This window comes from Heloderma suspectum, chromosome 1, assembly GCF_057233095.1.
Source record: "Heloderma suspectum isolate Gila_16-S chromosome 1, 16-S_ref, whole genome shotgun sequence".
In the NCBI taxonomy this organism is placed as follows: Eukaryota; Metazoa; Chordata; class Lepidosauria; order Squamata; family Helodermatidae; genus Heloderma; species Heloderma suspectum.
The window spans coordinates 268930360-268946190 of record NC_139458.1 but is presented as its reverse complement, the minus strand read 5'-3'; the positions used below and the strand labels follow the sequence as shown (position 1 = coordinate 268946190).

At 42.4% G+C, this 15831-nt stretch overlaps 1 protein-coding gene across 2 annotated transcripts in view; it reads left to right on the top strand.

Moving 5' to 3' along the window:
* The window catches only part of VSNL1 (visinin like 1), a 108782-nt gene that overhangs the window by 41549 nt on the left and 51402 nt on the right, over nucleotides 1-15831 (top strand). Inside the window, exons 1-2 of one of the 2 annotated variants that reach the window (XM_084826586.1) lie at nucleotides 3792-3959; nucleotides 8397-8563. In XM_084826586.1, the coding sequence (XP_084682712.1) occupies nucleotides 8402-8563 (162 nt within the window). In that variant the 5' untranslated portion in view covers nucleotides 3792-3959; nucleotides 8397-8401. Of the gene's footprint in view, nucleotides 1-3791; nucleotides 3960-8396; nucleotides 8564-15831 lie in introns of those variants that run through there. The other variant, XM_084826585.1, reaches the window with a different exon arrangement.

The window sequence follows — 15831 nt, the reverse complement described above, 5'->3', positions numbered from 1 at the left end:
TCTCCCAGCATTTCTGTATCTTTGTGCAAGTTCTTTGAGATTCCATGTTCTTGCCAGTTTGTTTATGCATTTGCCATTTCCTACTTCTTTCCTCTTTCCTCCATGCAACCACACACATGCACAGTCTACCTGTTTTAGGGGAGGAGAGAAGGTTTGGGGGTTGCCCCCTAAGTGGCCTTAATCCTATCAGCACTCAGCCCACTCAGCCATTAGAAGGAGAGATAACTGTTACAAATCACTCTGCTTCTTATGAATTGGCATGAAGGGGTTGGAAGCATATTGGCTAGTTTGGGCTCTTCACCACAAGTTACAAGTTTTCACACTCATTCAGGTGGACAAGAGAACATATCCAAAATGTGCCACTGAAGTTGTGGTCTCTGTTAGTGTAGAAATGGAAATTGACTGTGAAAACAGTCTTCTGCGCCACAATTTTTTTTTAGCTAAGATTAGTATTTGTAATATCTGAGCTTTGCACAGACAGCCGAGAAAGAATCTTTTCTCCCTAGTGCAGGGGTCCCCAACCTATTTGGGTTGGTGGGCACATCTGAAATTTTGAGTGTCTCATGAGCACTCTCACAAAATGGTTGCCATGGGGGAGCGCTTGCCCCTTCATAAAATGACTAGACATGGCTGGTCGCAAAACTGCAAACTAGTGAGACTAAAAGAAAAGTAACTTGTCCAAAAATCTAAGTACAAAGCAGAGGTGGCATCTGAGTTCTAAAACACAAAACCACTTTTTTTGAATCCAAATAAATATGCTACCGGAGGGCAGCACTTCACTTTGCAGCAAGCCAGCCTCCCAATTATTATTTTTTAATTGTTAAAAAAAAAGTCTTAAATAAAATAAATACAAGGAAAGATAGGTAGCTTGGCAGGTGCCATTAGAGGTGTCTGTGGGCACATTGGTGCCCACGGACACCACATTGGAGACTCCAGTACTAGTGGGCTGAAATCCTTAAGAAGCTGTTCTCTATATTGTAGTACTTCGATGCTTTCCATTTCAAAGAAATTCATCAAAGCTCATCAAGAGACTGGGAGCTTCTGTTGTCTTTATGGTGGCCTGCTAGGTAAGCCTACCATGGTCCACTGACAGAGGAGGGAGCCCATCAGATAGCTTTTCACCCAGGGAAGGGCTGGCTCAATGGTTGGCATGACTGGGCACCTGGTGAGGACCCACACCACAATAGGGGCCCACAGACAAGAGTCCCCTGGAGTTGCTCCTCCTCCGTTGCAAGTTGCTTGTTCATCTGTCTCTTGCTTTGGCCCAGACTAATGCTGGTGGTGAGAAAGAGCAGTAGATGCCACTGCCTCCGTTCTCACTGGCTCTCTGCCTCCCAAGCAAGGAAGTGGTAGCAGTGATGATGAAGAGGAAGAGGAGCAAGACCAGCTGGTGACAATGGCAGTGAGAAGGTAGACTCACTGAGGGAGGGGCCCCATGGAGGGTGTCTTGCCCAAGGGATCCTCCAAAACCTGGGGCCAGCACTGGCTCAGGGACTCCTCACATCTAGAGCCAGCCCTGCAGAGAGTTCTGTCACTCCTGCAGCAGCCCGTTGCTTTTCTATGCTGGGTGTGGAGCAGGCACTTTCCTCCACTGGCAGCATGCTTGGTTTCTAGGCTGGACACTGAGGAAGGTCGGAGCACTCCATCCCTCCTTTGTCCATCTGCTCACTCACCTGGATGCAGTTCCTGATTGCTTATAGCTACAAGCTAATGCATAGTATACAAGGCTGCTTTATGGGGATGACACTATTCGAATAACAGTGTCATCATAACTTTCACAACTAGGAAGCAATTTGGAGAGTGGAGAGATCCTACACATTAAATGACCTTCAGAATACTTGCTATCCCAAAATTGGAAATTGGAATGGCATAGGCACATGCATACTAGGTTCCTGTTTGTTGTTTTTGAGAGGAAGCTGTAGTTTTCTTCGCACTACAAATAGCAAGCAAACATATGGCTACATTTAGACAAACCTGGAAACCTTAAATGCAGTTACTGGAAAATAAGCTCAATTAGAAAAAGATGTGGGGGGGGGACTTATTTCCAAGTAAGGACAAAGCCACCGGTTATCATAAGCAGAGGGAACAAATATAAATACGTTAATTGCTTCCTTCCACCGAGAAGGAAGGAAATGGTATTCCAATTTATAAGAAAAATTATCGTTTTCTTGTGGATATGTTACTTTGCAGTTTGAAGTGAAGACATCATGCTGGACTTATTTTATATCCCCTTTGTATAGTGTAAATTTTCAAGGAGCTTCTGATGATAGCCTTGGGTAGAGCACAGTGCAAGATTTCTGTTGCCTTCTCTAGGTGGGAGGCTATTACCCATAATCTTCATGGAACATTCTGGCAACTGTTCTATTCAGCCATGTATTTTGCTGAGCTTTTGCTCCATCACTGTGAGGGCAAGGATACCGTTTTACATTCATCCCCCCCCCCCACCCGCTTGTGAACCAAGAATTATATATGAAAGGGTCAAACATGTGATAGGAATTTGACAGCTTTGTGTTGCTTCTATCTACTTTTCATGCTGACATGAGTAAGAAGAAAGGGAGTGTCAAAAGAAGCCTGAGGAGAAAGGAACAATGCAGAGGTTTGTCAGGAGTTGTAGTTATTACCGGGGCACAGCAGGGAATTTGTTAAAACTTCTTCATGAAAAATAAGAAGGAAAATTGGCCTGTTATCACACCACACAGCATTCTGCACGTATCTTGTGCTTTCTTTCAGTGTTTTCCCATACATGTTGCATAAGTCCATTTCAGCTTTTGCTACTTCCACCTAAGTATATTGTGCATAGGTTTATTTTATGGCTGGGGTCTGCGTGCCTTTATAGGGAGTGGGAAGACATAGAGGAGTGGGAAAGCTTATGCCCAAATGCTACCCCCTAAACTTCTCACATGCACAACTAAAAAAGGTGGTGACAGAATAATTACAAATGATGCAGGCCAGCTTTTTACTGCTATGTTCATTACTCCAAAAGGATACTAAGGAAGTGTTCAGCTGTTACGTTCGCAGCAGAATGCTCAATCCAGTTATGAGTCTTGGGTGCACAGACAATCCTTCTCTCTGTGAGGAAAAAATCACAAATTAAGTGAGCTGTGCTGTATCCATTTGAATGTGGTACAATCCTCCATCACCCAATTGATAGGAACTGGAGGGTCCTCTGAGTTACAGATGACTGAGTAATGAACAACTAAGCTACAAATCAGGAGGTCCCCATAGAAATTTCTCAAGTGCCATGAACTTATCAGGTGGCCATAGGCAGCCTCTCCTCCTCAGCTTCAAACCCCAGTCTGCAAGAATGGATTTAATTTAATGGATTTCTTTTATTTTACAGGGTTGTTGTAAGAATTACAAGAAGATAATGCTTGTGAAGTACTTTGAACCCTCAAATGCTCAGGGATGGGCAAACTTGTAGGCCAAAACATCTGAAGGGCTACAACTGCCATGATCCCTCACTATTGGCTATGTTGGCTAGGGCTGATGGGAGTTGTAGGCCAAATCTGGAAGGCCATATGTTGCCCACCCCTGCTGTATACAAATGCTTACTATTTTTTGTTTATTTGTTTAATAGTGAAGTCAGTTGATCAGGGAGGTACTTCATTCAGTTCAATTTGGTGCATACCTGTACACTAATTACTTTATTATTTATTTGTTTATTTATTACAATTATTTATATGCCACCTTTCAGGATAGAAATCCTACCAAGGTGGCTTACAAGTAACAAAAATAATAACTTCACAATAAAAAATATTAACAATTAAAAAAAAACATGCTTCTTCCCACAGGGCAGTTGGTAGAAGATGGCCCTGTGAGCAGGTGGAATCCAGCTGGAAGAGAAGCAGGTGTCTGGTGTTACCCTCATCTCCCTCCCTCCCTCTCCTGGAATCCTTCCCACAGGACAGTTGATCCCCTGTGTGAGGGGCTGGGGAAGTCCAGCTGGAGCACGCCTTGAGGTCTTCTTTGCCTGCTTCTCTCCCTCTCTGCCTTTCTCTTCATGGGAAGGGGAGTCATGTCCAAGGCCCAACATGTAACTCCTCAAGAGGTCCTAAGGAGCAATAACTTCGAAAAGTACAGCATTCCATCTTATCCTTTGCCAAGCATAAAAGGGCACGGCCAAACAGCTGAGTGAATCCAGGGAGGCTTTCACAAATTCCATACTCTTCCTCCACTTGCTTCCTCAAAGCAACAGACATGGTGCCCCCACCCCATTTTATTCTCACAGCAACCCTGTGATGTAGGTGAGGTTGAGAGATAGTGACTGGTTAAGGTCACCCAGTGAGGTTCATGGCTGACTGGGATTTGAACCTGGTTCTCCTAATCCAACTTTCTGAACACAAGACCAAACTGCACACTACACCTCACTGCATTCCCTGAATATTTGAATGCTGCAGACCATCTCTCTGCTTTTAATCTCTCAGTGGCAAGTGGTATAGGTGAGCAAAAGCGAAGTGCAGTCAGAGATTGCCTGGTCTCTTGGTTGCCATTATTATTTGCTATGGACATATAAATGTGATGCATACCAAAAAGATTGTGGTGGTGATAGTAAACATTGCAGTCATTATGGCTCCAATAGCAGGAAGTTGATGCAAACGCTCACCCGTTGAAGTCAATGACAAATCTCCTGTTGATTGGAATGGTTCTGGATAGATCTTCTCATTTGTTCTGTCATCAGATTTAGAGCTGAAGTTAAACACAAAATCTTGATATAAATTATAGTATCACCATCTACTGTCATATCTGCAAAAATAATCTGGAGTTACGTGACAATTCTGCTCCATAGGGGTTCCATTATAAGGTGGATAAGTGGATACTGCTGAGATCTGGATGGGAACACAGCAGACAGGATACCCTAGCTTTCCTCTTGATGCTGTTATACACAGCATCAGACTCTTCCTGTTCTTATACAGATTACAAAACCAACAATGGTTCCAAAATATATATAGTTAAGTACTCCCCACTGCTATGTGGTGTGCAGTACAGTGCAATGTGCATGTTTACTTGAAAGTATTCAGCGTGCAATTGTGTGCACACTGCACATTATTGCATTCTTTGCAGTGCACCATACGGTGTGCATTGCAGTTTGCTATATGGTGCACAGTGCAGTTTGCATATTTACTTGGACATATTCAGCACTGTATTCAGTGGGTTTTAATCCCAAGTAAGTGTGCATAAGATTGCAGCCTTAGGGCCAAAACAGACATTATGTTAAATCCATATATAGCAGCTATGTTTCCCCACCATCACCACCATCACCACCCCACTTTTACTCTATAGTAGATACAGGGCCCCCCCGATTCAGATTGGGACCTGAGCATGGGGGTGGGGGCAGAGGGGCTTTTAAGATCCGGACCAGGCCTCCTGTGCCTCCTGCAGAATAAAGGGGGGGAGTGTAGCTGCTAGATACAGATGTAAAGTAATGTCTGTTTTGGCCTTAAGAGCACTAGAGTTTTATCATGTTTCTGTAATATGTGTTCTGTTATATTACAGGCAGAGTACAGTGGAAGAAAACAGTCTTGAGCATCCAATCTACACGGAAACGCTCTGTGAGACGATTCCAAGTAAATCTGGATTTTCAAGAATTCGAATTTGCTTCTTGCGTGGCACACACAGCCAGTAGAGTGGTGTATTCATTTTTAAAAGCTGCTTTCATGGTGCAAAAAGCACCTGAAACTGCATGAGTTTGGAGCTGGGTGGGTGAGTAGAACTGAACGCCATCAACGGCAAAGGTGTGGGGCAATGAACAAGCAGGGGCTTGCTCCCTGCTCCAGGGCTCAGTGAAGTGCCGTGGAAGAAAATGAGTTACTTCCAAGTAGCCATGTGTAGCCAGCCCCTCACCTCGTATCCACCCATTCTTGGCAGGAATACGGGTCATTTGGGGGTGATCAGCCTTTAAAATTTTACAGTCCTGCGTACCTTCACTCTTCCATAAGAGTGGAGATTTAAAACAACAGGCTTGCTCTCCACCCCTCTTCCCACTCCCATGCTCAGTGAAGTGCAATGGAAGAGAATGAATTACTTCACCTCTTCTTGTGTCCACCGTTTCATGATGCAACTTTCCCTTCCACCTATCAGTGCTGCTTCTCCCAACCCACACCAAAACCAATTGAGGTCACACAGACTCCCAAATTGCACTGAGGCCACTGTGACAGGAAAATCCGGCCCAAAATGACTTTGCAAAGAAGCAGCTTTTCAGTCAGAAAAACGTGCAGTTGATGTGGAGTGGGGGTTACATCATCTGCTGTGATCGTCTGTGAGGTGCAGTAAAACCAGAGTAAATCCCCCATGTACATTCGGCCTTAGAACAGGCAGCAGTACCACTGATCTCACAACAGATTCTCAGACCTATGAGGAGAGACTGAAAGAACTGGGCATGTTTAGCCTTGAGAAGACTGAGGGGAGATAGGATAGCTCCCTTCAAGTACTTGAAAGGCTGTCACAGAGAGGAAGGCCAGGATCTCTTCTTGATCATCCCAGAGTGCAGGACATGGAATAATGGGCTCAAGTGACAGGAAGCCAGATTCCGGCTGAACATCAGGAAAAACTTCCTGACTGTTAGAGCAATACGACAATGGAACCAATTACCTAGGGAGGTTGTGGTCTCTCCCACACCGGAGGCATTCAAAATGAGGCTGGACAGCCATCTGTCAGGGATGCTGTGACTTAGATTCCTACATTGAGCAGGGGGTTGGACTCAATGCTCTTATAGGCCCCTTTGAACCCTACCTATTCTATGATTCAGAGAGCAACTGTATGGCAAAGATACTTCATTCTGTATGGTGCTTCAAAAATGCTTCATCCAGGCTGTCATCCTGTATACATTTACATAAGAGTAAATCTCACTAAACTCAATGGGACTTCTGAGTAGATTTGTATAGGATCATGTTTTCAATTACCTTCTTCCATCTGAAAGAACCTTCTGAATGTGTTGCTGTGTTCTCATAATGCATAAAAATGAGTTTTCTTTGGGAAAGATTTGTGTTTGGTAAACAACTATTATAGCTTTTTTTAAAGGAAAATGAAATATGTTTTTTCTTATGTGCATGAATGTGTGCTTAAGAGCAGCCATTTCTATTATATTTGCATATGCATGATTTGTGCAAAAAATGATTACAATTGCCATAGTCAGCAACACAGCCACGGCTGCAGGAGTGGCAGTATTGTTATGGAATTGAATGCATTCACTGTAGTAATGGATAACAACACAAAAACCTTGGAAGACGTTGAGATCCATTTTGTGGTAAACTAGATAATCCATGAATTACAGTTTTCTTACTCTCATTAATTAAACGTACAAGTAGAAGCCTTCGATTCCCACTTCATAGCTGTTCAGAAATGCTGTGCCTAGTCTGGATTGTAATTAACAATGTAGTTTTGCTAATAAAAGAAGTGGCATTTGAGAAGGAGATGAAAGAATGAAGGGGTATAATTATGATAGAGGATTATATGGAGCAGCGCTGTTCATCTAGCACAATTTTCTGCATTAAGGAGAACAAGGCAGATAATGCTTTTGTTTGACTGGACTAACAAATACAAGGGAATACATACATAGGATTGGAGCCCTCTTCTTCTTCTTCTTCTTCTTCTTCGTATGCAGAGATTTTTTAAAGGAAGGCTTTTATATGAAAAGCTATTGTAAATTAGCATGGGTACAGTTCAATAAGCAGAGATTCTTGGCTTATTCACTGCATTAAAGGCTGGTTAAAGGTCTTATAGTCTGGTCAGACCCATCTGGAATGGAAGAAGCAGTTGTAAGAAGCAGTTGTCTCATTAATATGAATGTTTGATGGAGGATGGTTGTTTTTGAGAAAGGTGAAGCGTATTAAGCAGGGTGGGCAACCTGGTGTCCAAAACATCTGGGGGGCTACAACTCTCATAAGGCCCAGGTAACTTGGCCAGTGGTCAGAGGTTATGGGAGTTGTAGTCGAAAACATCTGGAGGGTACCAGCTTGCCTACCCCGGGTGTAAAGGTATGCTTTGAGTTTGTGTGGGGGGTATACATTGACTTTGTCACTGTCTTGTAGTCTGAAGCAAGCACATCATTGGGGAACCAAATCGTAGCAAAATATGATCTCTGATTACTTCATATACCAACGGTCTGCAAAAGTGACAGGAAAGAATTGGTGTCAGGATCTCCTCCACCACATTGGTTCATGTCAGCATAGCACAGATGACTTTTCAAAATCTGGGAGGCATTTATATGTCTATCCTAACCAATTGCGGAGATAAAAACAACCTAGGATGGATTCCAAATGTAGCTTTAAGAAAAGGTATCCTATCCTGTTCTAGCCTGGTTGTCTGTTCAACTCCCAAACAATTCCAATGATTTAATGTGAACCATTGCAATATTAGGATGAATAACTGATTATCATATTCCATTTTGCTTTTATTAGGCATAATGGGGAAACAGAATAGCAAACTGGCTCCTGAAGTGATGGAGGATCTGGTGAAGAGCACAGAGTTTAATGAACATGAACTCAAACAGTGGTACAAAGGATTTCTAAAGGATTGCCCTAGTGGGAGACTGAACCTAGAGGAGTTTCAGCAGCTTTATGTAAAGGTAAGCTCATTTTTGTGTCTTTGTATTGCCACAATAAAAGTGACATGTCAATATTGTGTCTGAAAACTAACCAACTAGGTCCTTCCTAGATAATTTTGGGCATGTCATGAATGCACAGTTTCTGTCATGTGTCCTAAGGAAATCCAGTGAGTTTTCCACAAGGGAGCTTATGTGGTGCTACTCTAATTTTCCCTGTGCTCAAGCCATTAATATGGTTGTCTCCATAGCTAGTATGCAACGTCATTGTGAACGCTTTCTCAGGAGCACCACTGACATCATTGCTGAGTGACGAAACTTGGCCTCTCCACTGTCCGTACAACTTTGTGACCTTCCTTTTAAAAATAATTTTAAAACATTATTTATAACAGCCTTCCCCAACTTGGCGCCCTCCAGATGTATTAGAATACAATTCCCATCATCCCCAGCAGCAGGCAGTTGGCAGGGTGGCGAAGCCTGCTTTAGTGGCCATACCACTGAATTGTAGAACAATTCATCTGGGTCTTAAACACATGCAAGGCGAGTCCCTCCACCCACAGAACCATTTTGGAAGGATAATTTATCCTGAAAGACAGTTCAAAAATTTGTTAAATAAATTAATCAATCAATTAATCAATCAATAAAAAATAAAATAAAATAAAGGAAAACATCCCACCATTTTGCAAATGTTCTGCTGTTGTTGTTGTTAACATTTTATTGAAAGATATTTTTGATTGTATACATAAACAATCCGTCTTTCCCCTCTTCCTCCATTCCCCCATCCATTTACCTCCCCTTCCACCCACCCACATTATTTTAAATTAATTAATTAATTAAATTAAATAACAAAACAAAGAGAAAAGACATGTATGTATCAAAAACATACATCATACAAAGCACTCCTGAATTATAGCTAGAATTCACACAAATGACATTGGCATGGTCCAAGTGGCATTTGATCTGAGTTCAACTTCATGAATCTACCCCACATATTTTCACATTTTCCCAAATTTCCTCACTTAAGATATGGCAGCCGCTCTGGCTCTGCTTATATTACTTTTCTTCAACCCACCTGTCATGGTTTGGTGGGGATTTGCATTTCCAGTGCCTGAGGAGCACACATTTAGCAACTAAAAAATGTCCTCGTTAGCCATGTCTTCTGGGTATGTGTGTGGATCCAGTAAGCTGGGATTCAGCGAAATATGGCATAGATCCCCTGCAGTATAGGAGTTGAAAATCATGTTAACCTTGATGCAAAGGGGGCCACTGTTGAGCAGACCCACATCAGGTGTGTTAGATGTCTCCCCAGAATCCACACCTCCAGCAGTTATCAGTGGTGGCTGTGCCCAGAGCCTGAAAGGGAGCAGGGTTCCAATAGGCCCTAAGCAATCATTTTTGCTGTATGAGGCACAGCTTCAAATCCATTGCTGAAGTCTTTATGGCTGCGAGTGCAGAATTCCACTGAGCTGGTCTAATATGCACATTTAGCTCTGAGTTCTACTTTAATCTGGTTATATCTACATTTGGAAGGGTGGCCTCTTCCATTTGAGCAGTATGAGAAGATGGGGTTTCCATCTCCACCATAGTCAACGAACTTGGGTTTCAGATGCCCCCAGCACATCTGGCCTGAACCAAGCTGCTAAACAATGCTTTAGCTGCAATACTGCCATGCAGCTGCGGATGGGCACCTAATTTTTTCTAGGAGTGCCTGGAAGGGTTTAAAATGAAAATTGGATATGATTAAGTTGGAGTGTTTCCCTTTGGGCTTAGCTCAGTCACGTTAAGGGTCTGCCTACTTTACACTGTGTGGTATTATTGACCCCAATTACTTATGTACAATTATATTGGAAAAAGGAAGGTCTCAATGAAGGCATAATCTTTTTTTTTTTTAATTTGAAAATGGTGTTGCACTTAATAAGTTCCACTAGATATTTCTATTTGTATAGCTTTTGTGGGGTACATTTGACCCTGATATCGGACTGATACAGTCACTTTTTATGTCAATGGAGGATTATAAAAGATACATATTTATTGTGAAACAACCTTTCCTTTGATAGAGCACACTGCATCAGGTGCAAGCTTTCCACTTCATATGACCAAGTCTGGTGTTTTCGTAACACACTTCTGGTAACACACTCCAGAAGGGTAGCTGTGTTAGTTTGTTGCAGCAAAAATGAAGAGTATTGTGGCACTTTACAGAACAACAGGCTTATTGCAGCATAAGCTGATGAAGTGGGATCTAGTCCACAAAAGCTTATAAGCTCTTTACAGTGCCACAAGAAGACTCTGTTGTTTTTTAAAAAACAAACTAACATGACTAGCCATCTAGAAGGCTGATAAGACTATACGATTACACTTAATCGTGCCAAGGCACCATGAAAGGGTGGTTCAGGTTTTGGCTGAATTTGTGTCATTTTCCACAAAGCGTAAAAACAAAAAAAAAGCAACATCGGGAGAAATGCTAGGAGAAAGGCTGAAGCTCTAGAATGCGCTTTTCTAATGACTGCGGCAGCCAGGGACAGCTTGGCTGAAATGCAATAAGGTTCCTCTAGGAGTTCCTAAAATAAGGTTAGGCTGACCAATGTACAGTACTCCTGAGAGTGTGATAGTGTGAGAACTGACAGAGAACTGTGTTCCAGAATTCTTTGGCAGGCTCCTAAAGATGTCAGAAAAGAGTTAGAATTGGCTGCTTACCACTTTCCCTTGATTGTTTGGAGGTCTGGAAATGACAACTATGGTAAATGTATGGTTAGGGCATTCATGGGAAAGACATGTTGAAAGGACCAGTAAATGTTTCAGAGGTTCGTGATAAAGTGACAGCTGGTGTTGACAATCAGTGGTCGCAAGCATCTCAAAGGATGAAAGTGGAAGCATTTATCTAGTGCTCGCATGATCATGTCAGAATTCAGTTGCTTTAATTATAACAAATTCTCAAAGTCTGTGCTGGATCTGGACCTTTGCGTGCCTGAGTTTGATCAGCTATTGTGTTTTCCCCTTCAAAGACTACTGTCCCTATGAGACTGCACTCTTTAGCACTGAATGAATTGATCAGGTACAAATTCGTATTCCAACCCATCCTTTAAATGATTTGCCCAAGGCAAGCCCAATAACAACATGTGCTTCTTTTTCACATTGCTTGTCAATGATCCCATACCCTTGCATCTTCTTGCCCTACCCTTTTTATGGAATAGACTGAACCAGACCAACATGCTTGGGCTCTGTCCACAAAATATTGCTGAAACGAAAGTGGATGTTTCATAGTTCCAACAGCTTGTCCCTTCCTTTGTTCCTTCCTTCCTTCTCTCTACTCCAAATGCCAAGTTGGATGTGTGGGATGTAAAGAGTCCCTAAAGAGCTTGATTAACCGTACTTATCTACCCACTAGCTGGTTGACAGGGTTTCAAATAAGTGTGTTTTAAAAATGTGCAGTTGGGGGTTTTTTGTAATTCCACTTGATTTGCAGCTTCTTCAGAAGTTGCCATTTCAGTAAGTAATTGGTACAGTGAAGATTTCTGGTGCTCTAAAGCTCAGCTCTCTGCTGTCTTTATGGCAGGATGCATAGTCCATTGAGACACATAGTCTGTATTTTACAATCTTGTATATTGTATACATGAAAATTGTACTTCCCCATGGAATGCTAAGTTAGTGAGCGGAAGTGTGTTGGGGGGGGGGCGGGGAGATGACAGGCAGGATAAAACATAATTTAAAACAAGCAAATAACGTGTTGCTTTACAATGAAAACTCTGCCAGGCTTGTGAAGGATAAACTTGATCTGTTAAAGAAAGCAAATCTGAAATAAACAAATTCTTCAAAACTACGTATGGTGCCAGCTAAATGGAGCGTCTTTAGATACCATTGAATTCAAGGAATGAACCTTATCCATGTGCTTAACTTTCCATTAAACACAGCGCGACTTAAGCACACTTAACTTGAGTTGGAATGCACCCAAAAGCAACACAAAGTTATCATGCCGTGTTACTTTTCTCTGTGGAAATGCTATTGGGAGTCTGAAAGTGCAGTTACACAGCGAAAAGGGTAATCTGAGATCGTTCTTAGAACCCTGCCATTTTTTATAAAGGATGCATTGTTGGCAATGCAACGTTCTGTATCGCCTTTATCTAACTTCCTGTAACACTTCTGTTTTCATTATCAATACACCTCCTCCTCACTTGCAACACGAAAAGAGGGTGTTGTGCCAAATGCTGCCTTGCGTAGTAGGCAACAACAGTTGCTTGTGACCTTGTGGTTTTACAAGAGCCAGGAATGTGCTGTGCCTTCTGCCACACATGCTAAAATGATTCATTTAGGGCCAAAACATCTTTTCCGTGGGGTGAGTAGAAGGCAATCTAGCATCGCATATCTCTGTTCCTGAACAGTTTCAATTCGTTGTGGGGAAGAGGTGTAGGCAAAATTATGCAGTGAATTGCTTAATAACATGAGTAATGTGATACGGGGAGGGGTGCTGCCCTCCCCACCCCACACATACAATAAAATCATCCCTACCCCATACCAAGCTTTTCAAGGAAGAGTGATAGTTGCAATCAGCTACCCTTGAACAAAATTTTTTGCATCCCATAATTGATGGGTTAGAATACTCCAAGTTAACTGAGCATTTCTCAAGCAATGCCAATGCTTATGTCCATGTTCAAAGACAATGTGCCACTGAATATGGTTCATGGGAGTAAAAGTGGGACAGGGCTATAGCATCAGGCTGGCTACTGTGGAAAGCAGGATGCTGGGCAAAATGCACCTTGGGTCTGAAGCAACAAGGCTCTTCTTATGTCCTATCAATATGTAACTCAAAGAGTGTTCCTGAAGGTGCATCAGGGGCCATTGAAGCTGCATCCGGAAGTGTGTGAGACCACGACCCACTCTTAATCTCTTAGTCCTGATTAAGGGTTTGAGACTGCATTACATGACATTTGCACTGACCCACAATGACGTGAACCAGCCATTAAGGCGGGATTAGGTGTTACCGAACTAAGTTGCATGGTAGACTCTGGAAACACTGGCCCTGTGTCTCCTTCTCTCTCCCCTGATAAGACGTTATAAATGTGTGGTATGATGTCATCGCGCCCCACAAGTGCTTGCCAAGTGGATTATGTGCAGGGGAGCATGAAATACAGTGATGTCCATGTTTTACAGCACATTACTGCAGAGAGAGCAGGAGGTGTGGAGCATCTGCCTTGGATGGCTGCCGTGTGTCTCTAGGACACCTCCAGAATGTGCTTCAAAATGAAATGGATTGTGTTTTGTTCTGCTTTTTTTAGAATCACTTTTACTAGCTTGGGATCTTGAACAAAATTAGTTTTAGTGACAGAAGGTGAATATGTAAGTAGAGAGGTAAAAGTATGGTAACCTCCCACATACAAGAAAAAATTACAGTTTCAGAATAAAGATTAAAGGTATGCAGTGCAATACTGTGTGTGTTTCCTAAGAAGTAGGTTCTACTGTGTTCAGTGGGGTTTACTTCCTAAGTATGCATATTTACCTGAAAGTGAATCTCACTAAACTTCTTGCTGAGTTGGCATGCATAACATTGCACAGTTTGCATACATTCTTTTTTAAAAAAGGAAACAAAGTCTAGAACAACAACAGAAGGAAAAGCAATTCAACTGTCAACTATTCCTGATTTTGTTTCTTTAGCTCCAACTGTGCTTGTTAAGGTTTTTTGAAAACCCATTCCCTAACATCTCTAGTCTCATTCCATTGGTTACATTCATTTTGGTTTTAGTCAGTTCTTCTCACAGAGTGGAAACAGAGCATATGTGTTTATTAAAATACATACAAGCTCACTTTCCCACCACTCCCACCCCCCAGAAGACACTCAAATGGGTAAGCTTGTAAAACAGTAAGGCTGAAATCCTGTACCCACTTGAATTCAATGGGACTTATTTCTAAACAGACATGTATAGGATTGTACTGCAAGTATAAAATAAAAGTTTTTTAATCACATGTCCACATATGTAAGCTCGCAATTCAACATAACTTTGCAAAGGGTAGCAAAATTTAGAGAATTCATCTGTATGAGCTGATTTCTGCTGTTTTTAATTATTTCTTTGATCGTAGTATGCTTGCTAGTCACAAGTTTGTTTCAAGTGTTTTGTTCACTGCCCTATTGGTTCCCCTAAGGAAATGTCTAATGCTAAAATTGGGATGGCAGAATAATTTCCATGATGGAGCACTGTGAAATTTTAAGTGCAGGTTATGACTTCCCTGGAGATTGAAGTGGAAGAAATGACAGAGCTAAGGGAAAAAAAATATTAAAAAAAAAACATAAAAAGAACGTTAGCCAAAGGCAAGGCTGTACACTGTTGCCTACAATCGCTGCATTTTTTTCCTAACTGCAAAAACAACGAAGAGACTTAAGGCAGCCTTCCCCAGCTTGGTGCCCCCCAGATGTGTTAGTCTACAACTCTCATCATTCCCCAACCAGCATGGCCATGGCGGCTGGGGATTATGGAAGTTATAATCCAACACAATATATCTGGAGAGCATCAGGTTGAGGAAGGGTGCCTTAAAATCTAACAAATATATTATGGCATATGCATTTGTGGACTAGAGTTCGCGTCATCAGATACAGGAAGTGTCATCCTCAGTTGGAAGGCATGGGTGCTGAGGGGGGCAGGAGATGGAGGAGAAGAAATAAACAGTGGGGTCAAATATCATGAAATTTAAAAAAGTATGATCTGTGGCAGATGTGAAAGAAGCATAGTGACCATACACTGTGAATGATTGGCCACTACGTGAACAGGATGCTGGACTAAATAGGCCTTTGGTCTGATTCAGTGTGGCTCTTCTTATGGTTCCTGTACCTGGGTTCGGACGATCGCATAGGGAGAAGAAGCCATCGTGGCTTCTCTCCCCACCCTGCACATGCTGCACTCATGACTGCCATTTGCATAATTATCATCCAAACCCAGTGCACGGAGCGGTAGGAGTGGTTTCATACCCACACAACAACCCACGACGTGCAGTAGAGGTTGTAGGGTGGGTACGAAGCTACCCCCATCATGCCACATGCCAGGTTCAGACAACCCACCAACCCTATATGCAGTGCGGGTAATTATGCAAATAGTGGTCGCGTATGCAGGGGGTGGGGGGAGAACCCACGATGGCTGCTTCTCCCTACGCAATCATCCGAACACCCCCTGTGTGTGTATATATCTGCTGTACTTCGGTTTCTCTTCAGATTGTATAAATTGTATATTCCTGCCTACTGCAGATAACCATATATCTGATGAGGTGAACTCTAGTCCACTAAACTGTATGCTGTAAAGGTAGTCTTTAAG